Source organism: Salvia splendens, chromosome 14, assembly GCF_004379255.2.
Source record: "Salvia splendens isolate huo1 chromosome 14, SspV2, whole genome shotgun sequence".
NCBI lineage: Eukaryota > Viridiplantae > Streptophyta > Magnoliopsida > Lamiales > Lamiaceae > Salvia > Salvia splendens.
Genome location: NC_056045.1, coordinates 30,563,216 through 30,586,807, shown reverse-complemented (window position 1 = coordinate 30,586,807; position 23,592 = coordinate 30,563,216). Strand labels below are relative to the sequence as shown.

The following is a 23,592-nucleotide window of genomic DNA, read 5'->3' as shown; positions in this document are numbered from 1 at the left end:
CACCAAACAATCATCAAGTTGATCACCAAGTCTATTTCGCAACTTATTCTTACAAACGTCATTCCAGAAAATACCCTCTACACTTGCAGTAGCAACCGGAATAATAAAAATCAACTTGATAAGCAAAAAGACAAAGGTAAGCCACATCCCTCTTTGTTTCAACAAATTTCATTGAAAGAGAACTAAGATCTTGCAATTTCGGAAAGTCATTATCTCTTCTCATATCCTCCATGAATATATCAAGTTGACAATCAAGAGACCTCAAAACAATGCTTGAAAAATTGAAAGGATAAAAAGTTACAAGTTTGAGTACGCATTCTTTGTCAAAAGAAGAGAAGCCATCTCTAGGACTGAAGCAAGCTTATATTCTGATTTATTTCCTTAGATGATTCTTCCTTCAATATTCATAGCTATCTTTTAAAATTTTTTATAAAATACATTACTAATAAAATTATATATATAATAATAGTAGTAAAAATGAAAAAAAATTGGGTACCACTGATAATAATACTGGAATGTTGCATTTAATGTTTTATTCGTCTAAAAATTCTATTTTAGATTCGCCACTGGTCATCATTTATCGCCATTGTAAAACGTGAAAGAAATTAATTTTAAATCTATATATAGTATATAATTCTCCAATGACACTACCGAATACTCTCTTTCGTTCCAAACTAGCCCTATTTTACAATCTACCAAAATCAAAATTATCGGGTGGTTTGTAAATAATAGAAAACCACCATTTCACAAAATAAATAAATTTAATTGTGAATAATAAAGAAAATTATTAATTTGCAACTAATAATATTTGAAATTCTAACTATAACAAAAAAATTAATTCACAATTATAAATACTCACTACTATTAGATGAAATAGATGCAAAAACTTTTAATTTAAAATCGAAAACATTAGTGATAACTAAAATTCACCAATTTACGCTGATAATGAAATGCAATTGCTCTTTCTTTCTTTTTTTTTACTTGTCGTAGTGCTATATGAGTAGATAACTTTTATTTTGATTTATTTCAAATATTTTGTCTTTCAGTATAATAGAATTCATATATATTACCCAAAATTTGTAGAAATTACGAAGCGACCCCTATAATTCGGAAAATTTCAGAAAACATTATTTTCCCTTTCCCAGTTTTCCACCACATCCCTCAAATAAAAAGGGGCCAAATTGAAAATCTGCCCAATGATTTCATTTCACGATACTCAGAAATAAAATTGAATTAGGGCTTTGCTTCGTTTTAATTTGTAGAGTAATTCATATGGAGCATGATTTTCTAATGGCGGTGAATCGAATTGTCCTCCACAGCTGTAAATCATGTGTCAGGGTGAAGCATCTGTATTTTCGTATAGATAAGTGTACATATTGAATTTGATAAACATATGATTTTGTATATATATTATGAGCTCATTACCTTATGCTTTTCTGTTTGTAATGAATTATATCCTTGTGTATGCAAATTCTGAAATTACTGATGCATTTAAGTATATTATTGCAGAATATGTGGGATTGTATATTTATTTGACTGAAGGAGTTGAATTATGAGCATATGTTGTTATAGTATGGTGATTTCTATAAATTTAATTCTTGTGTTGGTTAGCTAGAGTTGCTCGTACAGGATTACCCTTCACTATGCGGATGTCGATGCACACACTGTAAATGCGTGAAAATCATGCTGTGTAATTATAGCTTCTAGATAGGGATATTCCGTGTGTTTATTTATCTTCCTAATTTGGATTGTGGCTAGAGAAATTTCTATGTCCGTATCTAATAATTGCAAATTCACGCTAATTGTGCTTATATGCGTGCTTAATGTGTGTGTATGTAAGTTTGTGTATAGTAAACTACCTTCTTGTAATAATTAGTTTGACGGTGGAATCACTGTTTTGGTGGCTTCAATGTGAAATGGTTCATCTGTTGATTACCAATGTAGAATTCAGTATGCTAATAATGTGAATGGGAATGGTGAATATTTATAAAATTTTATTTTGTAAATAGTAATGGTGAATATTTATGTAGTTTTATTTGTAAGAGGTGCTATACGAAAAGAGAATTGTAACAAATTTGAATTTTTGTAATATTGTTGAAGATTGGGAAAATTTTCACATTCAGCACAGCAAATTTAATGGTTTTAAATGAGTTTTTTACGGACTGAAAAGATTAGCGACTAGTCTTACAGATGCCTTATGGAGATTAGGGGGTTCAAGGACCCTTTCTCATAATGCAATGCATTTTTGAATTGGATTATTAAAAGTAGTATAGGTTGTTTGGAATAGTTCAAATATTTCGCTAGTGAACACGGAATTTGGGCCTTTTGGCTATAAAGCACCTACTACTACAACGGTTTATCGCATCTTTTGAAACCGGGCGTCATACTTTTTATTACTTGTTGTTACGTACTTTTAACAGGATTATAGCTGGATCTGACAAATCATAGTTTTTCATTCAAAAACCTGGTTTCGGAGATATATTTATGTGCTGCATTATAGTTTTAGAGTTATAGTGTTTTGGTAGCAAAAATGGCTAGAACAGAAGTGATAGTTGATGAGAGTATCCAAAAAGGCAAGAGTGTGAGGAAAAGGCGTGAAGAGGGAGGAAAGTATGCTCGATACTCAGAAGATCAGATTGCGGTTCTTGAGAAAGCTTATGCTGTGTGCTCAAACCCAAACCATTTCCAGCGGCAACAGATGATGCGTGACCAACCTGCTCTGAGGGGCATAGACCACAAGCAACTTAAAGTCTGGTTCCAAAACCGCAGGTGAACTTTTTCTTTCTTTTATCGTCTCATTGTCATCTTTCCTTGGGTAAACAAATTACTGATATTCCCCCTTTAGCCATCCCATTCATGATTCTTATGTGGTTGTGATTCATCTATGCCTTTGATACGTTTGATGATTTTAGAGCAGTAGTCAGTTGGTTATGCCGATTCAGATGAGATGCTTAAATGCTGTCCAATCAGCGTTAAATTTTTCATAATACATTTATATCATTGTTGACTACCTTTATTAGTCATCAATATATTCAGTGGTTCATTTTAATCTACCTGGCCATTTGTATATTATTCTGAGTATATATCAGAAATCACATACCTCGAAATATTATAAAACCAAAAAACCTCCCAGTTTGACTGTAAAAGATAACTTCATCAAACTTACTGAAGCCATAAACATTTCTAGGATGCTAGTCCAGTTCAGGTTACATAGCCACCTGCATTTATAACTTGCCGTCAACTCTAGAAAAGCAATGTTACAAAATCCGAAACTTATCTTTAGTTCAATTGTTGAAATTTATTTTGAAATAAGTTCAAGAATGTTTTTCTATTTGGTTTATAAGTGTTAATAGATAGAGACTGATTACAGGAGGGCCATTGGCCACTTAGTTTCCTTAAAGGACTAAATGGTATTCTGTCCAGTTACTGTCGAGAACAAACTTGACACAGGTTATAATACCTCTTTTTTCTTGTTTTCTCTTTTCAGATGTCGTGAAAAGCAGAAGAAAGAAAATGGTGATGTTGCAGCAGAAAACAGGCGGCTGCATGAAGCAAATAAGATGTTAAAGGAAGAGAATGATGGTTTGAATCAAAAGCTGATCATAACAATAAGTGAGAATGGGGAATTGCGGCACCAAGTCTTCAACGTATGTTATTTTTTACTTGCTCAAAACATCTTTAAAGTCAGCATTTGTTGGCCCAAAATTTAAGTACATGACCACTCATAACAAATTAGTAATCTTCCTGATACAGTATTCTGCATATACTTATGTAATCAGTTTTTACATTGAAAGTTGTCCTTTCTAAAGTTTATACATGATCTGGTACTTATTAAAGTATCAGTACCAAATCCTTCTAAATTAGGAAATGATCTTAATGAAATCTATTCTGATACATCTCCATTTGACTTGCAAAATAAATCATGTTAGCTATGAAGTATTACCTGTTACTATCTTGCATTATACAGTTCTATGAAGTGGAAGCTAATTTGTGAGCATAATAGGATGCATATGTGATTGTCTTACTTGATTTGAGAATTTTATTTTGTATGTAAAGTATTTGGAAAACTATCAGCTGCTTATATAAAAATAACTTTGCAGCTAACTTCTATCATTACCACCTACCATATTCGCCATCGGCCTGAAACTAGTAATCCCCAGGAGGTGCCTGTCATTGTTGATGAGAAAGGGTATTATCAAGCGCCAGTAGAATTTTTAGATCTAAATTGTCATCATTTTAATGCTGATTGCACTTTTAATTCTATGATCTTATAGCCTTGTCTCACTGGCTGAGGAAACTAGGACAGAGTTCCTCTCTAAAGCTATTGGAACTGCTATTAATTGGGTCCCTGTTCCATGGCAAAAGGTTTTGGCTCTCAGTCTCTTATTGAGTTATTTTTAAATCATATCCATGTGCTTTTGATCCATTAAAGTTTGTGTTTCAGCTACAAGGTCCTGTTTCAGCCGGCATTGTCTACATCTCATCCTCTTGCATTGGAGTGGCAGCACGTGCATATGTTACAGTACCACTTGAGCCTTTCAAGGTTAAGCCATGTTATAGCAAGTAGCACTTGGTAGATTTATTTTAGATTAGCTTCTTTGTATTTATTCCTCATTATTTACTCTCAATTAAGTTACTGCAAACGAGGAACAAGAGGGATGCTCAAAAGCTGTATTTTTAACCCAGAGATGTTTTTCTATATTACTAATTTGGCATGACCCGACATCGATCCCATTAAGAGAATTTCAATTTTAGTTTGTAATTTTCTTTGATTCATTTGCTCTATATGCAGATAATTGAAATCTACAAAGACCGTACCTCCTGGTCTCGACATTGCCGTAGTATGAATGTCCATGCTCGGCGTTCGGTAAACAATGGGGGAACCATTGAACTGATTCATACACAGGTAAGCAAAGTAAATATTCACTAGCATGGAGGATAATATAGCAAAATCTTATCTTAAACTAGTATTTTTACCAAAACATTGACCTTTGTGTTTAGTATTATGCACCCACTATGGTGGCCTTTGCTCGAGACTTCTGGACAATAAGATACACTTCTCTGTTGGACGATGGCTGCTTTGTGGTAAGATTGATTCTTTGTAAGCAATAGTATTATGTGTGCATCAATAAAGTGACTCACAAATTAGCATTTATATCAACAGTTGACACCAAAATAAGGTGTACCATGGTATGCATATCACATGTAATGGATACATTAACTGTCTCTGTCGTGCTGGATATATACTTTCTCTTGTCATGTTCTTAATTCTTCTTATGTTTTCTTATAAGATATGTGAGAAATCCGTTTCTACTTCTGATGCTGCCCCAAGCTCACCAGCTGCACTAGAATTTGTGAGAGGGAAGTTGCTGGCTAGTGGCTGTATGATTCGCCCTAGTGAAGGGGGATCAACCATATATCTTGTTGAGCACTTGGATTTAGAGGTATTATTCATTTCTTCATGTAACTTGCTGCGAAATTACACATTGGTTACTAGCTTCAGTGAAGGATATATTGAAGGTAGAAATTCCTTACAGGCTTCATCTGTTCCAGAGGTAGTCCGACCTCTTTATGAGTCATCTGAAATTGTGGCAAAGAAGACGATTATTTCTGTAAGTTAACTGTTTAATACAAAAGTGTTCTGGTATATTATATTGAATTACTGTTGTATTTAAAATAATGAAAAATCAATGTAGCCACGATTTAAGTGAAATTGTGGCCAATTATTTAATTTCATCTTCTCCTTTTGCTCAGAAAATAGAAATTTTTGCTATTAGTATTAGATTTAAAGATTTTATAAAATATTCTTATTAGCCATCTAACGAAAAAAGAGATATTGCTTGATGAATTTAAAGATTGCCACAGTTTTTACTTTATTGAGAAAGGTATAACTGGATCAACAATTTTTAGAAACTTGGCTAAAATACAGAATTTGCAAAAGATTTTGAACAGTTTAGTCTGTTAGGCCTAAACATAAATGTCTTGTGGCTAATTGTGTACCATATATTCTTACTTAGCACAAACTAAAAGCCCATCCATATATTGTATTTTTACAAGTGTATTTTATGGAAATACTTTTGGGTTTTTACCCATAACCTATAAGTTTTAAGTTCATGCAGTTCTTTATTATGTTGCAATTGAGTTTTTGACAAAGGGAGTTAAATGAAGAAAATGATGCTTCACTTGTTGGAACTGAAGAAAATAAAATAATAAATGCATTTTTATTGTTACTAGCTGTTTCGTGAAACTTTCTATTCATTAACATTTTCCTTCATACCTTATACGAGTACTATATAACTTTATTTGTACATTAACAAGAAGATGTCTCTTTAAAGGCAATTTTTTTTTCTTGGTTTGCATTTTTTTCGAGGTAGTATCCCTTTGTAATCATCAAATATTATGTTGAACCACACATAGTATCTCAATATCATTGCTAATATAATTGCAAGTTAATTGAGTTTAATTTCTTTCTTCCTTTTCTCATGAAGGTACTCACCCATATTGAAAATGTGGTCAATGAGAATAATGGCACACAGACACTTGATCCCTATGAGGAGCCCACTTTTCGGAGGTCTTTTAGCCACAGACTTAGTAGGTAGGACTCTTGAATCTATGCATGTTAAATTATTATTCTAATTTATATGTCACACACAACACAAGAAAAGGGATCCTGTACCATGCAGTGTTTTATGTTAAACAAGGATAATGTATGAGGCATGGGGCTTCTGTAAAGATGCTAGAGATTTAAGTCAGTATGACAGTATCACAAAGTAATTATATTTTGACAAATAAAGTCATATCAAACTCATTTTGGGTTCAGACTCTTCATCCTGAAGCAGATTTAATTTCATAAACCTCATCTAATGTTATTCTATATTGCTATACCATATAACCGTGCAGTTACTGATTAAAACACAACATAAGTTATAAAAAGAGGATGTAAGCATAGCTACTTTTATCTTTTTATTTTTGGCGGGTACAACCTCTCATCACAGAGTGAGTATTTTCTTTTTTGGCCTCATTTTAGAATGCCAGTACTTGGGGATTTTTCTCCATATTTTGGAGAAGCATTTAGGTGGTGGATATCACAATTTGTATGATATTGCTTAATATTTGTTCTTGTAAAATTTAGGGGTTTCAATGAGGCTGTCAATTGCTTTTCCGAAGATGGGTGGTCAATAATGAATCCTGATGTCTCGGATGATCTCATTATGTCCGTTAAGCGAAAGAAGACTTTTGGAGACTCTGGGAATTTTGATAGCATACTTTGCGTGAAATCCTCTCTGCTACTTCAGGTGAGTTTTTCCCATAAATGGGTAATTTAACATTCTACATTCCAATATTTTTGTTTGTGAATATATGACTAGAACACACTCAGCCTATTTGGATTATGATCTGACCATTTTAACTTGCTATTTTCTAATGACTATTTGATAAGTCTCCTGTGAAATTTTTTTTCTTTTGATTAATGATGATGACATGAAATTTTAATCTGGTAAAATCAATATTATTATATATACAAAATTCCATCAAAAGTAACGTTCGACTATTTGACCTATTTATCCTTATGAGAGCTATGATAGAAAAGGTCATTCATAAGCAATATGTTAATAATTTACGGCAAGCAGAGCAAGATGATGAAATGAATCAGAACATTTGTGCTTTTGTACACTTTATTAGAGATTTAATACAGAAAATACTAGACCATATACAGAGAAGCAAATTACATGGCTAAAGTGATCACATTCAGTTACATGTTTATTACACCTTAATGTGATGGATGATAATTGATGCCAAAAATTTACATAGCGAAAGTACACAATCATCATTTGTAAGAGTAGATATGGGAATAAATTTAGATATATTTATACATGTATGAAAATACTCCCATATTGTTATATTCCTGTTGTCTCGTATTAGTTTTTCTATAGTATTGAATGTGTGATACTAAATGCACTTTTAGTTAATCATTTGACAGAAAGTACCTTAAAACAAGAAGGACCGTAAAACATAATTTGTGATTGTTGTAGATCCTCGATTTAGTCAATAAGCTTCAACATAATTCTTTTGTACTTAAAAATTATATGATGTATGAGATATTCTAGCTGATAAAATCGTATTCATGAATCTTTATCGATCATTTTGTGGGAACAACTATAAGCTTATTTTGTTTCAGAATGTTTTTCCTGCAAGCATGCTGAGGCTTCTGAAAGAGCGCCGATCTAGTTGGATGAATTTCAACTTCACTAGCCACTCTGTAGCATTTTCCAAAGCTGCCTCCTTTGCCCTTCCTGGACTGGGTACTCATAATTTATCTGAAACTACAGTTTTGCTTGGCCACACCAACCATGAGGATGAGGTTTGCTTGAATTTTATGATGCTTTTACTACTTAGTATATTCTAATAACTGATATTTTTAGGAAATGGTGAATTGGAATGATACTGCTATTTACTGAGTAGTCTATAATGTTTCAATCTGTCTATTTTCCTTGTACTCCTATGCCAGATACTGGAAATTGTAAGATTTGATAACATTTTGGATCGTCAGCAGCACAATACTTCTTCAGGGGATTTGTATCATTTACAGGTTAGTTCATAATCTTCTTGTTATTGACTATTCTTAACATTGTGTTCCCCGAAGCAAATCCAACTTTGTTCATTGGTGGTGAATTTTGTCTTTCTATTCTATATTTAAGTGCATATATGCATCACTTTTGAGCTTTCATTTTAGGATTATCATTAGTTATAGGTCCTGTTAAATGTGAAAATAATTTCCACAATTTGTCACAGAGAGTTCTGATAATTGTTTTGACGTTTTCTTTTTCCAATACCTCTTACTTTAAAGTACAGAGAAAAAGTTGTGAACATACTTATTATATAGGTTCTGAATTTTGGCTGACATGCTTGATGTCATCAAACAAAATGATTGCCCTTCAAGGCAGGAGGTGAATCACAACCTTGAACTAGAGATTATATTTGACGACTGTAGTAGTCCATATCTATATCAGAAAATTATAATCAAATTCTAAAATCCATATTTGATCTGTAGCTTAGTAAGTACTAAACAAACAAGCTATTCCTCTTTCTGAATTTAGTGCCTAAACCTGAAATGGATTTGTAGTTGAAATGATTGGTAAGTGAGTATAACTATTTCTGGCTATTTGTGCAGATTAGCAACGGAATGGAAGATAATGATTTTGGGACTTGCTCAGAATTGATCTTCGCCCCAATCGACAGGAATATACCTAATGAATCTGTTCTATTAGCTTCTGGATTACGAATATACTCCATGGTAGGCTCAAATACAGTTCTGTAACTTCTGTTCCCTCTTTTTCTTGCTTTTTCATTTTTCTTTGGTTTGCTATCTTGCTTGATTTCTTCGTACAGTCTTATTCATGTACAAGACATATTATTATCTTTCTAAAAATGTCTATAAGTTTATTGCGTTCTTGGTAGAGGAATGTAAAAGATGGGTGGATTTCAAAATTCTAGATCTGTTGTCCTGTTGATGCTTATATTGTTTGTTTTCTTTTGGTGTCAATTACATTGGTTTGACTGTAATTTATATATTTAATAATTCTATTTTCCTACCAACCACTCTGTAGGGCACAAGTTCACACTCCAATCTGGCATCGAATGAGGGTATTGACAACCCGCTCACAATGGTCATCATAGCCTTCCAGTTTCCATTTCAATCTCATCTTGTGGGAGATGTTGAGGCCATGGCGCGAGGCTATGTTCGACATGTAGTCTCCTCTGTAAAGGAAATCTCTCTGGAAGCAATGCTGCTAGGAGCAACTCCTGAAACAAACTCTATCGCAGCAAATCCGGCCATGGAGTTCAATGTCTCTTCAGAACTGGATTTCACTGTCAACCTCGCCAACTTGATTTGCCAAAGTTACAGGCAAGTTTATGAAATGCTTCTGTCGGAGAAATCCGAAATTGTGATTTATAAAACCCAAATCTATACAATTAAACAAGTATTATGCTCTATTTGACATCCTGGGCATAATCATCAGCATACAAATTAATTTTCTGTCTGACCAAACTGCATTATTTTCTAGTTCTGACAATTCTACCATGTTTGAGGATTTCGCTCATGGTTATGCTGCATTTTCATAGTTTTTGGCATTTAATAATATGCTGGAATAACTGTTTGCTTCTTTTTTGCTTCCAACAGATTGAGTTTAGGTGTGGATATGCTTGGCCTAAACCCCCATTCTACTGATTCACTGCTAGAACAGATGCATAATCACCCGTATGCCATCCTCTGCTTCTCACTGGGGGTACGTTTACGCTGGAATTTTTTTACCATGGAAAGAATCATACTGACATGGCATAGTTTGTATATCTCGAAGTTCAGTTCAGATTGTCTGTACTATAGTTCTTCATGCGATCATGATTTTTTATGATCTCGCCTATCAAATTCTCTTACTTTTCGAATTGGAGAACTGGCAGGTTCAATATGCATCTCATTTTGCTATACATTGACAAACTGCTCCTATGTTCTTGCAGTCGGTCCCAGTCTGCATCTACACCAATCCAGCTGGGTTCACCATGATAGAGACCACACCGAACAATCTGCAGGCGCTCTCACTGGATAGAGTTCTTGGTAGCTCGAATAATTTATTCCTGTATTCCGTCCTCCCAACCATACAACACCAGGTACAATCCAGAAAAAAACTGGCACCCTATGTTTTGATTACAAAACCTTTGCTCATTAATCAAAATGGTTAATTACCGGAAATAATCTAAACATTAACCCAAATTTATTCACATGATTTTAAAACGCTGCAGTAAATGTTGTGTTATTTCTGGGCAAGTTTGGTCATAGAAATCGCTCTTACAGTTTGAGTTTGAGATGCATAGTTTTTGACTCGTGACACTCGATAAATTTCAGGGTTATGTGATACTTCCGCCTGGAAACACTATGTCGATGATGAGCCGGGTCGTTTTGTACGGAAAAGCTGTGGTGTGGCAAGTGCTGGCTGCAGATGGTTCGGTTAATGGCCTCGGATTAGCTTTCATGGATTGGTGCTTCCCTGATATCTCTTGAGCGCTGTGTTGTTGCCGAAGTTTTACTAATAATTTCCACCTGAATTGGTGGAGACTTATATTTCTATTTTCTGAATTGAACTGCAGTCGAACCTAAAACATCATAAATCATTTCATGCATGAATGCATCAATGACTATAGAATTTGATCTATGTTATATTCTGCCAAATTGGTTTCCATATTACTTTGGTTTTTGTTCTATCTTTCTTGGCGCATATTTTCTTTATGATTTTAATTTTGTTCTTTTTTTTTTTGGAATGTTTTAATCTTTGCTGAAATGTGTGTGTGTGAAGCTTTTCGTGCAAAACTATCTCATTTTGAGGAGGGTCAAGATTTGGATCAAAATTCATATTGACTGAGCTTATTTGTGATTTCAAATACCAATGAAATCATAAATACTATTCAAAAATATGTTTAGATTCGGATCTTGATACATCTTACTCAAAGAGACAGCCTTTCACAAATTTATTTAAAAGTATATGACTCCTTGAATTTTTATCCCTCTTTGGTCAACTTAATATATGTAAAATTGAGCAAAGATTTGATACATGTAATGTGTGTAATTAACTTGTTATTATGGCATAAACTTCAATCTAGTAGTAGTATGAATATTTGAAGGAACTTTGCCGGCGCCGCAACTAGATATGATTACTTAATTCATTTAGCCGAAATAATTTTATAACCTTAAAAAGTAGCAGCCCAACTTTTAGTATGGATAAATCATTAATTATCAATAATAGAGAGGAGATATACATCATTAATTATCAATAATAGAGAGGAGATATACATACATTAAAAATAACCGGCTCAAAAAATTAACACTCCCTTATCATACGGCTTTTTTGACTTTTCTATTTTTACAATCATTACTATTATTATTAGGTTATTGTAATTTGTAAAAAATTCTATCCATAAACTAAAATTATAAAAAGGTTTGTAAAAATTTTATCATAATAGTTTGTAAATAAATTGTAAAAAATTCTATCCATAAACTATAATGATTATTATTATTATTATTATTATTACTAGTATATTACTACTATTATTAATAATATTAGGCTTTTAGCTCATCCCTATAATTATTTATTGATATTTCGAGAAATAAATAAATATAGAGAAAAATAAATTAAAAATTGGCTCTATGAAATATGATGAACTCGAAGAGCATACGACGTCGTAGTGAGAGTTTTGACTTCGCAACTATATTTCACAAATCACTGTAAAAGCTGTAAAAGACATCAACAACTCCGAGCCAACAACGAACTCTACTAACCGGAGCTCTCTCTCTCGCCATCTCTCTTGATTTCGACAAAAAAAAAATCCACTCCCAATTCAGGTATTGCTGTTTTATCATGTTTGAATGATCGATGCAAAGCACCATCCCATGTTATCAAAATCCTAAATTCTTGCCATGATTTTGATAACACAAGAATTCAGCTCTGGGTTTCCTATTTTCAATATTTCTTGCCATGATTTTGATGTAAAGCTGCAATCTTGATTTACAATTCATGATTTCAGGGTTATCTCAACTGAATTGACTGTGAACTGAGTTGAGGGGAGATGAGACAGAGGAGTAAATGCGCTTCTTTGAAGCCTAATTCAATTAGTTCTGCTGCTAATCAAGAAAATAGTGGAGGAGAAGGGGAAAGTTCGTCGAGGGATAAGAATGTGGCTCTGATTGCTAAGAGGTCAAGTTATGTAGTTTTTACATTGTTTGTGTTGGTTATATATGGGTCTTGGGGTGTGTATCACTACCAGTTTGAGAGCCTTCCTGCGCCCTTGGCGCTCGAGCATGTCGGGAAGAGGGGGTTCTCGGAGCATGAGGCCATGAAACATGTCGAAGCTCTGGCTCAATTGGGCCCGCACCCCGTTGGTTCTGATGCTCTTGAGAGTGCTGTGAAGGTAGTTTCTTGGCTTCTCATTCATGTCTGTTGAGTACCTTTGCTTGACCTTTTAAATTTCGTTGTTTTGAACTTTTGTTATTGCATATGCCGTATTTGTTGAGTTATGGAGCCTGAAAGTACTGATAATCCAACTTGTTTAAAACTTGATTTGAGGTCTCCGACATGTTTCTTGTTTGTAGTCATGCTGTGACTAATTGAACTACTAATTTCCGTGTTTTTTTCTTGATTTAGTGATTGCGTTGTGCTAATTTTGTAACAGTAGTAAGTAGATGATGTATACTAGAAAACTTGCTTCAACCTGTTTTGTATTTGAGATTTTAATGCACGGCTTCAACTTCTTGTTTTTTGCTGCAGTATGTGACAGAAACAGCAGAAATTATAAAGAAAACGGCTCATTGGGAGGTTAATGTGGAGGTTGATCGATTCCATGTAAAATCTGGTGCTAACATTATGGTTGGTGGACTTTTTAAAGGGAAAAGCCTTGTTTATTCAGATTTGAATCACGTTGTATTGAGAATCACGCCAAAATATGTATCTGAAGCAGAAGAAAGAGCAATTCTGGTGTCCTCCCACATCGACACTGTTTTTGCAGGGTACATTTGCAATATGCTTTCAGTCTATATCATGTCTTGTAGCTTCTCCCGAGATCTGGTTTTCTAGTGTTTCTCGTATTTGTTATCTTCTCTTAAACTCCAATAAACATCCCTTCCTCTAAAACTCACTAAATGTCTATTCAAAACTGGAAATAGCTCGAGGGAATTTGTGATATATTATCTGGATAGACGTTGCATCCATCAATCCATCCTAATTGAATCCTAATTATGATTAAATGTTAATTGGGGTTAGTAAATCCTACTTGGGGTTGGGGGTTTGCCTTTCATGAACGACTTTAGTATTAAGTGGCGACTTTTAGAGTTTTGATTCAAATAAGTAGTACTATTATTCGTTTGTTTTGAACGATGGAGTCAGAAATCTGTGAAGGGGCTGGCGATTGCAAATATTCACTTCTTGTTTTGCCATTCGATTTTCAGGGAAGGGGCTGGCGATTGCAGTTCATGCGTGGCTGTGATGCTGGAGCTTGCTCGAGGAGTTTCACAGTGGGCTCATGGATTCAAGAATTCTGTTATATTTTTATTTAATACCGGAGAAGAGGAAGGTTTGAATGGCGCTCACAGCTTTGTCACTCAGGTTATATTCGCATTCAGCTAATACAATATATAGATAATTCACCACCACCTTAATAAATAGAGGTAGTCCAATTTCATTTGCCAAAATTCTTCCAAAGAAATTTTATGACATAAAGGAATATGAGAATTTATGAAAATTCCGAGTTTCTTATGTAAAATAGATGAGGTGTATAAGTGTTTGTGTGGAACCTGAAGTTTCAATTCTCTGGAGCAATAGTAATATCAACGAAGCGTATATTTTATGCAGCATCCTTGGAGTGATACAGTAAGAGTAGCTGTCGATTTGGAAGCGATGGGCATAGGCGGCAAATCTAGTATTTTCCAGGTATAATCTATACTCGATAAAAACACTTACTCTTATCTTCGTTCTTCCAATGGCTCGTTGTAACTATATATCTGTCGACACATTCCTATCGCCTCACTCGTAATCTATGTAAATTATAACATTGCTCACTTCAATCGATAAAAACAAGCTATATTGCTTTCATAACCACACTGCTTAGTGGATCATATTCCTTTTTGATGTGTTGCTTATTTTTTCAACAGGCTGGTCCTAATCCTTGGGCAATCGAAAACTTCGCTGCCGTAGCAAAGTACCCGTCAGCTCAAATCGTTGCTCAGGTTTGTTGGAAAACTGAAATAATTTTGGAATGATCTCGTCTGCATAACCAAAATCCGTGCTTCCTCCTTACCATATATCTCAATGCTGCAGGATATTTTTTCTTCGGGGGCTATAAAATCAGCAACTGATTTTCAAGTCTACAAAGAGGTTGCGGGGCTTTCAGGTCTTGACTTTGCCTACGTAGATTATACCGCTGTATACCATACCAAGGTAATATGCAAAACTATGCTGCAACTACGACTGATTTAGGCTTACTACTAAAGACGTAGCAATGCATTCTTTATTGTGAGGAAACATAGCATATTTTTTGGGGATAATTGCAAAATAATTACGAACTTATATTCATTTTGCGATTTCAGTCTCCTTTGAAACCTTTGCATATTAATACCAAATCTTTCTTATTTTTGCGATGTCTGGAAATACGATGTGGGCACCAGGCTGGAATAAAGGACGTCGTTTAGTGTGCAATTGAGAGCAAAATTAAAATGTACATTAATCGAATATTATCAAAAAAATTCTTAGTTGCACACTAAACAATGATGTTTAATCTTTCTCTATGGGATTTTTGTCAATGTCGGTGCGCCACGTCATCTTTTTGGTCCGTATAGATGTTCACTTCATCTTTCCCGTGGCCAGAAAAATTAGGGAAAGCCCCAATTGCATATATTATAAATTGCAAAGGTTTGGAAGTGAGGTCAAAATTGCAAAAATGGATATAAAGTTCATGATTTATTTTGCACTTTCCCCTCTATTTATTACAACGCGAGCTTGAGTAACGCCACTTTCTAATGCAGAACGACAAGTTAGAACTATTGCAACCTGGTTCTCTTCAACATCTTGGAGAAAATATGCTCGCATTCTTGCTTCGTGCAGCCGCCTCCCCTAGCCTTCCAGAAAACAAGGCCGTGGAATCCAACGAGGAGAAAGCAATATATTTTGACATTCTGGTATCTTGATCGCCTCTTGTTACGCATATTTCTTCACAAACACTTTTATATATACGCCACTCTAAATTATTGTCTGACTCATGATTCCTAATAGGGAACATACATGGTCACGTTTCGTCAGCGCTTAGCCAACATGCTTTACAATTCGATAATCATGCAGTCCCTTTTGTTATGGACTACGTCGTTGTTGATGGGCGGTTCTTCTGCTGTCATATCGTTGGCCCTAGGGTGTTTGAGTCTCGTGCTAATGTGGATATTTTCCATTAGTTTTTCCGTAGCCGTTGCCTTCGTTCTCACCATCATATCATCCTCACCCGTGCCGTATGTCGCCTACCCATGGCTGGCACTTTGTCTCTTCGGTGCGCCTGCTCTCCTTGGAGCATTCACCGGTCAACACGCTGGTTATATTATCCTCGAATCTTATTTGGCCCGTACTTTCACCGAAAGAAGGAGAAATTTACCTGCTAATTTGCAGACCACTTTGGCGAAGTTAGATGCAGAGAGATGGATCTTTAAATCTGGTTTGGTGCAATGGTTCGTTCTCTTGATGCTCGGAAATTACTACAAGATCGGCTCTTCTTATCTAGCCCTTACTTGGCTAGCGTCACCTGCATTTGCTTGTAAGTTTCCTTGACAGCTGAGGCACATCCCGGCAATAATTATATCCTAATTGTGATTATACCGTTCCTAATCAATCTTCCTCTTCTGGTATGTCTAGATGGTTTTCTCGAAGCAACGTTGTCTCCAACGAGGCTGCCAAAGCCACTCAAAACCGCGACAATTATAATTGGATTGTCCGTGCCCCTTCTACTGTCTTCCGGCATGGTTATTAGGTTGTCAGCTACTATAATGGGAACCTCCATTCGTTTTGTAAGGTAATGGCTCCGGGATCTCTCGTTATCTTTCATTTTATTCTCTTCTCGTGTCTCGTTTCCTTCATCGTATAGATGTATTGAGACTGGTATTAATGAGTTCCTGCAAGTGTTAAAAGATCTCTTTTTTTTACCTAGTTAGACTTGCTTGTAATATGGCTGTTATCGTTGCAGGAATCCCGGTGCTAGCCACGACTGGCTAGGAAATGTCATTCTTGCTATATTCATTGCTGCAGTAGTATGTTTGGCGTTGGTGTATCTACTGTCGTATATTCACATATCAGGTACCCGATACACTGCTATTTCGCTCGTCTCAACTTTTGTAAACGGTTTTCCATCCGAAAAATATATATTTCTATCACAAGAAGGATGGTGAATTTCTGAAAGGTTTATGCTAACGATCGTATGCGCTTCTTCTCTAGGTGCAAAAGTACCGCTTGTCATTGCTACGAGCAGTCTGCTCGTGCTATCTCTAGTTGCCGTGTGGGGAGGCGTCGTCCCACCTTTTACGGAAGATATAGCTAGAGGGGTCAACGTAAGTGTTTGTGGAACCATCAAAGAATGTTAATTTTTTTTATAATGAGTCCATCTAGAGTATAACCGAGACGATACTGGAAAAACCGAATCTTAAGTAGTCGGTTCGGTTTCGGGCGAATCGATCCAAAATTGAACCATTCAGCCGAAACTGAAGCGACTACTTAAAGATTTGGTTTTTCCTAGGCCGAATCTATTGAATAGGTTCGGTTTTGGCCGAATCGACCCAAAACCGAACCTTAGCTTTGGTCAAAATTTCAAAAAATTCCGACCCATCGGTTTGGTTAGGGTTTTGACTGACCGATCACGTGGTAAAGTGACGAAAAAAAGAAGTCATCGTAATATCCTAACATTTTCTTGGTGTCCAGGTCGTACATGTCGTGGATGCAACACGGGTAAACGGTGGAGATCTCGAACCAGTCTCGTACATTTCAATGTTCTCGACGACTCCCGGAAATTTGATCAAGGAGGCGGATCATATCGGAGAAGGATTTGCTTGTGGGAGGAATAGATATTCAGATTTCGTTACATTTTCTGTCAACTACAGTTGCTGGACGGAAAAAGATGCCGGAATCGGCTGGCTGAAATCCGACATTCCGTCGATTCACGTTGCAAAGGATACGAGAGGAGAGAATCGAGAGACTCAAGTCGTCATCGACACCACAATTTCTACGCGCTGGTCTCTAGCGATCAACACCGGAGAAGTCGGGGACTTCCAGCTGAAAGGTATATGCTCTCTCATCTTCAACTCTACAGACACATCGCGCCATTCATTCCGTTTTTAACACATTGTCGTATCGCATACAGATGCGGACTCCGATGAGCTGATTCCACTTGGTGAGAAGAGCAGTGTGGATGGATGGCACACCATCCAGTTCTCGGGCGGGAGGGAGGCGCCGACCAAGTTTCACCTCTCGTTGTTCTGGTCGGGGAACAGCACTCGGACGGCCAGTGCCGGAGACGAGCAGCTCCTGAGGCTCAGAACGGACGTGGACAGATTGACACCGCCGATGGAGACCATTATCCGGAAGCTCCCACGGTGGTGCTCCCTCTTTGGGAAGTCGACGTCTCCCCACACGTTGGCATTCCTGAGCAGTCTACCAGTGTCGTTTTAGGCAACGGGGATGTGAATAATGATTATTAGTTGCTGAGTGTGAGGAAAATAGTAAAGTCCCGAGCTGCCGAGAAGAGTCCCGAGCTCGTAACTGCCGAGAAGAGTCCCGAGCTGCCGAGAAGAGTCCCGAGCTCGTAACTGCCGAGAAGAGTCCCGAGCTGCCGAGAAGAAGGTCACAGCTCCCGAGCTTCAGGAGCCGTCCGATCAAGCGCGCCATCTGCAAGATTGAATGTCAACCGTAGATTCAACTAGCCGTTGGATTTGTAACAGTTTTTTGTGTTTGTTTCAGCTTTCTAGTTTGTTAGTTGTTAAGCTCTCTTATTCGGTTCTCATACATAAGAACGAGAGAGAGATGTTTTCAGTTTGTAACAGATAACATCCATTTTAGATTTTTCTCAAGAAAGCTTTCCAAATTTTTCCCAAAGTGTGTTCATCATTCTTGTTCATTGATTCTTGATTGTGTTTCTCGATACTATTCTAACAAGTGGCGCCGTCTGTGGGAACTATCCGGCAAGAGTATCGATCAAAATCAGATTGAATCGGTGTTGATGATGGCTTCAAGATTCGAAGCAGAAAGATTTACCGGGAAAAACGACTTCAGCCTTTGGAGAATGAAGATGAAGGCGATGTTGATCCAGCAGGGTTTGTCTGAGGCTCTGGCGCCGGCGAGCAAGGAAGGTGAAGGCCAAGTGCTCGATGAAAAGGCCAAGGCCAAGCGCGCAGAGGTTTTTGCAAAGGCACACAGCACGGTGGTGCTGTGCTTGGGCGACAAGGTGTTGCGGGAAGTTGCAAAAGAGACAACCGCCGCTGGGGTTCTTGAGAAACTTGAGGATCTATACATGACAAAGTCCCTCGCAAATCGCCTCTTCATGAAGCAGAGGCTATATTCATACCGGTTTTCGCAGGAAAAGGGAATACTAGAGCAGCTGGAAGACTTTGATAAGGCAGTGGATGATTTGGAAAACATTGATGTTTCCATTGGTGATGAAAACAAGGCCATACTATTATTAAATGCCTTGCCAAAGTCCTATGATCAATTGAGAGATGCCATACTCTTTGGAAGGGAAGGCACGGTTACTTTCCAAGAAGTTCAAAATGCTCTGAGGGCCAAAGAACTGCACAAGAAGGGATGCAAGGAGGCTGAAGTTGTTCCAGAGAGCCTCAATGTCAGAAAGTTCAAAGCCAAGAAGATGTTCAAGAAAATTGGTGAGAATAGCAAGGCACCCTCAATTGATCAAAAGGAGACTCGAGCTTGTTTTTGGTGCAAGAAGCCGGGTCACCTAAAGAAGGATTGCTTCGCTTGGAAAAAGAAACAAGCTGCTGAATCTGGAAAGGGGAAGAACACCACTGATTTTGTGGAAGAAGCTGAGGAGTCCCCTGAGGTATTGAATATTATGGCATATGAGGATGGGAGTTCATGGATTCTTGACTCCGGGTGCAGCTTCCACATATGTCCATGTGTGGAATTTTTCTCTGATTTGAGAGAGTCAACTGGGACAGTTATACTTGGGAACAATCAAGTATGTCATGTTGAAGCTATAGGGAATGTAAAACTCAGGCTGGATAATGGCTCTGAGAAAATCTTGAGCGATGTTAGGCTGATCCCCACAGTGAAGAGAAACCTTATATCACTAGGGATGCTTGAGAAGAAGGGGTGCACTTTTGAGTCCTCGGATGGAGTGATGAAAATCAAGAAGGGGGCCACTGTGATTATGCATGGAGAGAGGAAGGGAAGCCTCTATTACTTGTGTGGAGCTGCAGTCAGGATCAGGGGCAGTCAACTGAACAACATTGTGCCAGAATCTGTGAAAACTTGGCACATGAGACTCGGGCATCCAGCAGCTGGGAGCATTAAGGAGTTGATTAAAAAGGGAGTTATTCATGGGCTGGAAAGCAAGAATGGTGAGCCATGTGAAGAGTGTATTCTTGGCAAGTCAAAGAAGCTCCCTTATCCAAAAGGTAAACATCTATCACAAGCACCTCTTGATTATGCACATAGTGATTTGTGGGGACCCTCCCCTGTGAATTCAGTTGGAGGAGGGAGGTATTATATGACCATAATAGATGATTATTCCAGAAAAATATGGCTATATATCTTGAAGGAAAAATCTGAGGCCTTTACTAAGTTTAGAGATTGGTGCATTATGGTTGAAAGAGAGAAAGGCAGATCTCTGGGCTGTCTGAGGACAGACAATGGACTCGAATTTTTGTCAAAAGAATTTGATAGATTCTGCCAGGATAGAGGGATCAGACGCCACAAAACCGTTCCACTAAACCCCCAACAAAATGGGGTGGCAGAAAGGGCAAACCGCACCATATTAGAGAGAGTAAGGTGTATGTTGCTCAGTTCAGGAATGGAGAAGAAATTTTGGGCTGAAGCTGCTGCAACTGCTGTGAAATTATTGAATAAATGTCCCTCTTCAGCCATTGAGAGTGACACTCCAGACTTTAAATGGTATGGGACATATGGAAACTACTCAGATCTCAAGATATTTGGCTGCCAAGCCTATGCACACCTCAAGCAAAGTAAGCTGGATGCAAGGGCAGTGAAATGTGTGCTTCTGGGATACCAACCTGGTGTAAAGGGATACAGGCTTTGGAGCATTGAACCTGGAAATCACAAGATCATTGTGAGCCGAGATGTAGTCTTCAATGAGTTTGTGATGCCCTTCAATAAGTCACAAGGTTCTGCAAAGGCTGCTGCAGTATCTGATGAAGCTATGAGATCTGGAATACAGCCTGAGGTGGAGCCTGAAGTGGAGTCTGAAGAGGTGGTTCCAGGTGGAGCAAATGATGGAAATATTGATCAGCCACAAGAAGGGTCAGATGCAGAGACTGAGGATCTCAGTCAATATCAGTTAGCTCGAGATAGAGTCAGGAGAAAGAATGTCAAAATGCCAGCCAGATATGCTGACTCAGAGATGCTTTACTTTGCATTATGTGTAGCTGAGGAGGTGGAGTTTGGGGAACCAGCCACATATAAAGCTGCCATGGAATGCAAAGAAAGAAGTGAGTGGATGAAAGCCATGGTTGAGGAGATAGACTCCTTGCTGAAAAATGGGACATGGATATTGGTAGACAAAGTTGAAGGAAGAAGGATTGTGAGCTGCAAGTGGATATTCAAAAAGAAATTGGAGTCGGCTGATAATGTGAAAATCAGATACAAGGCTAGACTTGTAGCAAGGGGCTTCACACAAGAGTATGGAGTTGATTATAGTGAGGTCTTCTCTCCTGTGGTGAAGCACACATCCATAAGGACTCTCTTGGCAGTGGTTGCAAGGCTGGACTGGGAGCTGGAGCAGCTCGATGTGAAAACGGCTTTTTTGCATGGAGATTTGGTGGAAACAATCTTTATGCAACAGCCAGAGGGCTTTGCCAAAGCTGGGGAGGAAAACAAAGTTTGTCTATTGAAAAAGAGTATATATGGCCTCAAGCAAGCTAGTAGGCAATGGCATATCAAGTTTGATAATCATATCTTGGCAAATGGCTTCACTAGATCGAAATATGATGAATGCGTTTATATCAAGAAGAAAGGGGGTCTGGTGGTGGCTTATTTGCTCTTGTACGTGGATGATATGCTAGTTGCTGGTTCAAGCAAGAAGGTGATTCAAGAGATCAAAGAGGATCTGAAGTCAGCATTTGATATGAAAGATCTTGGGAATGCTAGAAGGATCTTGGGCATGAACATTGTTAGAAATAGATCCAAGAAGGAGATTTGGTTGAACCAGTCTGATTACATTTCGAGATTGGTCAGAAAGTTCAAGATGCAAGACACAAAACCTACAGCAACTCCTCTGGCCCAACACTTCAGATTGTCTGTTGAGCAGAAGCCACAAACTGAGGAAGAGAGAGCTGAGATGCAGAAAGTCCCTTATGCCAATATTGTGGGGAGTATCATGTATGCAATGATCAGCTCGAGGCCAGATGTGGCTCAAGCCATCAGTGTAACCAGCAGGTTCATGAGTGACCATGGCAAGGAGCATTGGTCAGCCTTGAAGTGGATATTAAAGTACTTGAATGGAGCAGGAAACCTTGGGATCCTGTTCAAGGGAAATAAGGAGGTAAAAGGGGATGCGTTGGTGGGTTATTGTGATAGTGATTATGCTGGGAATATTGACAGTAGAAAGTCCCAGTCAGGTTACATTTTCACCCTATATGGAAGTGCAGTGAGCTGGAAATCCAGCTTGCAAAGTGTGGTTGCATTGTCCACCACAGAGGCCGAATATATGGCCTTGGTAGCAGCTGTGAAAGAGTCATTTTGGTTGAAGGGGATAGCTGCAGATTTTGGTGTTAGTCAGAAGGCAGTAGCCATTGGTTGTGACAACCAAAGTGCCATCAGCTTAGCTAAGAACAATGTGTTTCATGAGAGGAGCAAGCACATAGATGTGCGTCTGCATTTCATTCGTGAAGAGATAGAGAAGGGAAGGGTGAAGGTGTTTAAGGTAGACACCTTGGAAAATCCAGCCGACATGCTCACCAAAACCTTACCGAGGGAGAAGTTTGAGTTGTGTTTGAAGTTGGTTGGGATGTGTAAAGAAGTTGATCACTCAGCAAATAATATTCAAGGTGGAGATTGTGAATAATGATTATTAGTTGCTGAGTGTGAGGAAAATAGTAAAGTCCCGAGCTGCCGAGAAGAGTCCCGAGCTCGTAACTGCCGAGAAGAGTCCCGAGCTGCCGAGAAGAGTCCCGAGCTCGTAACTGCCGAGAAGAGTCCCGAGCTGCCGAGAAGAAGGTCACAGCTCCCGAGCTTCAGGAGCCGTCCGATCAAGCGCGCCATCTGCAAGATTGAATGTCAACCGTAGATTCAACTAGCCGTTGGATTTGTAACAGTTTTTTGTGTTTGTTTCAGCTTTCTAGTTTGTTAGTTGTTAAGCTCTCTTATTCGGTTCTCATACATAAGAACGAGAGAGAGATGTTTTCAGTTTGTAACAGATAACATCCATTTTAGATTTTTCTCAAGAAAGCTTTCCAAATTTTTCCCAAAGTGTGTTCATCATTCTTGTTCATTGATTCTTGATTGTGTTTCTCGATACTATTCTAACAGGGGAGAAATCAGCAGCTGCTATAATCCTCACACGCACCTCGTTTGAATTGATCGTTATCGTTATCGTTATCGTGTTGACACGAGTGGTCATGCTGAGTGAATCACAGAGAGATTGTTATCGAGTCGACACGAATGGTTGGTGGGAATGATGATTCTTACTTGTTTTTACATTTTATAGTGAAGAAAAAAAAAGAAAAATAAACTATTTAGATGAGTTGTTTTAGTTTTTTTCGTTTGATTTTTATAATTTTTTCAAATGATCAATAATAGTTTTTCATATATTTCTATTTATTCCAAAGCTATGATGACA

General features: G+C 37.6%; 2 protein-coding genes across 3 annotated transcripts; both read left to right on the top strand.

Moving 5' to 3' along the window:
• The first annotated feature begins 1,182 nt into the window (after window positions 1-1,182).
• On the top strand, window positions 1,183-11,256 carry LOC121765781 (homeobox-leucine zipper protein HOX9-like). The gene is made up of 18 exons (XM_042162008.1): window positions 1,183-2,769; window positions 3,488-3,647; window positions 4,101-4,189; window positions 4,275-4,365; window positions 4,445-4,543; window positions 4,793-4,906; window positions 5,002-5,085; window positions 5,292-5,444; window positions 5,538-5,612; window positions 6,489-6,595; window positions 7,133-7,295; window positions 8,177-8,359; window positions 8,507-8,587; window positions 9,170-9,292; window positions 9,606-9,904; window positions 10,181-10,286; window positions 10,516-10,665; window positions 10,901-11,256. Exons 1-18 carry the CDS (start codon window positions 2,531-2,533, stop codon window positions 11,054-11,056), a joined length of 2,472 nt encoding a protein of 823 aa, XP_042017942.1. The 5' UTR covers window positions 1,183-2,530; the 3' UTR covers window positions 11,057-11,256.
• A 994-nt stretch (window positions 11,257-12,250) lies between these two features.
• LOC121765348 (endoplasmic reticulum metallopeptidase 1-like) lies at window positions 12,251-23,222 on the top strand. Of its 2 annotated transcripts, XM_042161460.1 has the most exons (15): window positions 12,251-12,391; window positions 12,574-12,957; window positions 13,314-13,552; window positions 13,991-14,147; window positions 14,394-14,471; window positions 14,693-14,767; window positions 14,859-14,978; window positions 15,563-15,715; window positions 15,810-16,335; window positions 16,434-16,590; window positions 16,762-16,871; window positions 17,010-17,122; window positions 17,490-17,847; window positions 17,929-18,279; window positions 22,843-23,222. In XM_042161460.1, exons 2-14 carry the CDS (start codon window positions 12,616-12,618, stop codon window positions 18,234-18,236), a joined length of 2,736 nt encoding a protein of 911 aa, XP_042017394.1. In that variant the 5' UTR covers window positions 12,251-12,391; window positions 12,574-12,615; the 3' UTR covers window positions 18,237-18,279; window positions 22,843-23,222. The 2 variants fall into 2 exon arrangements, with proteins under 2 accessions (XP_042017394.1, XP_042017393.1); XM_042161459.1 differs by lacking the exon at window positions 22,843-23,222 and having other exon boundaries at window positions 17,929-18,659.
• Window positions 23,223-23,592: the final 370 nt, after the last annotated feature.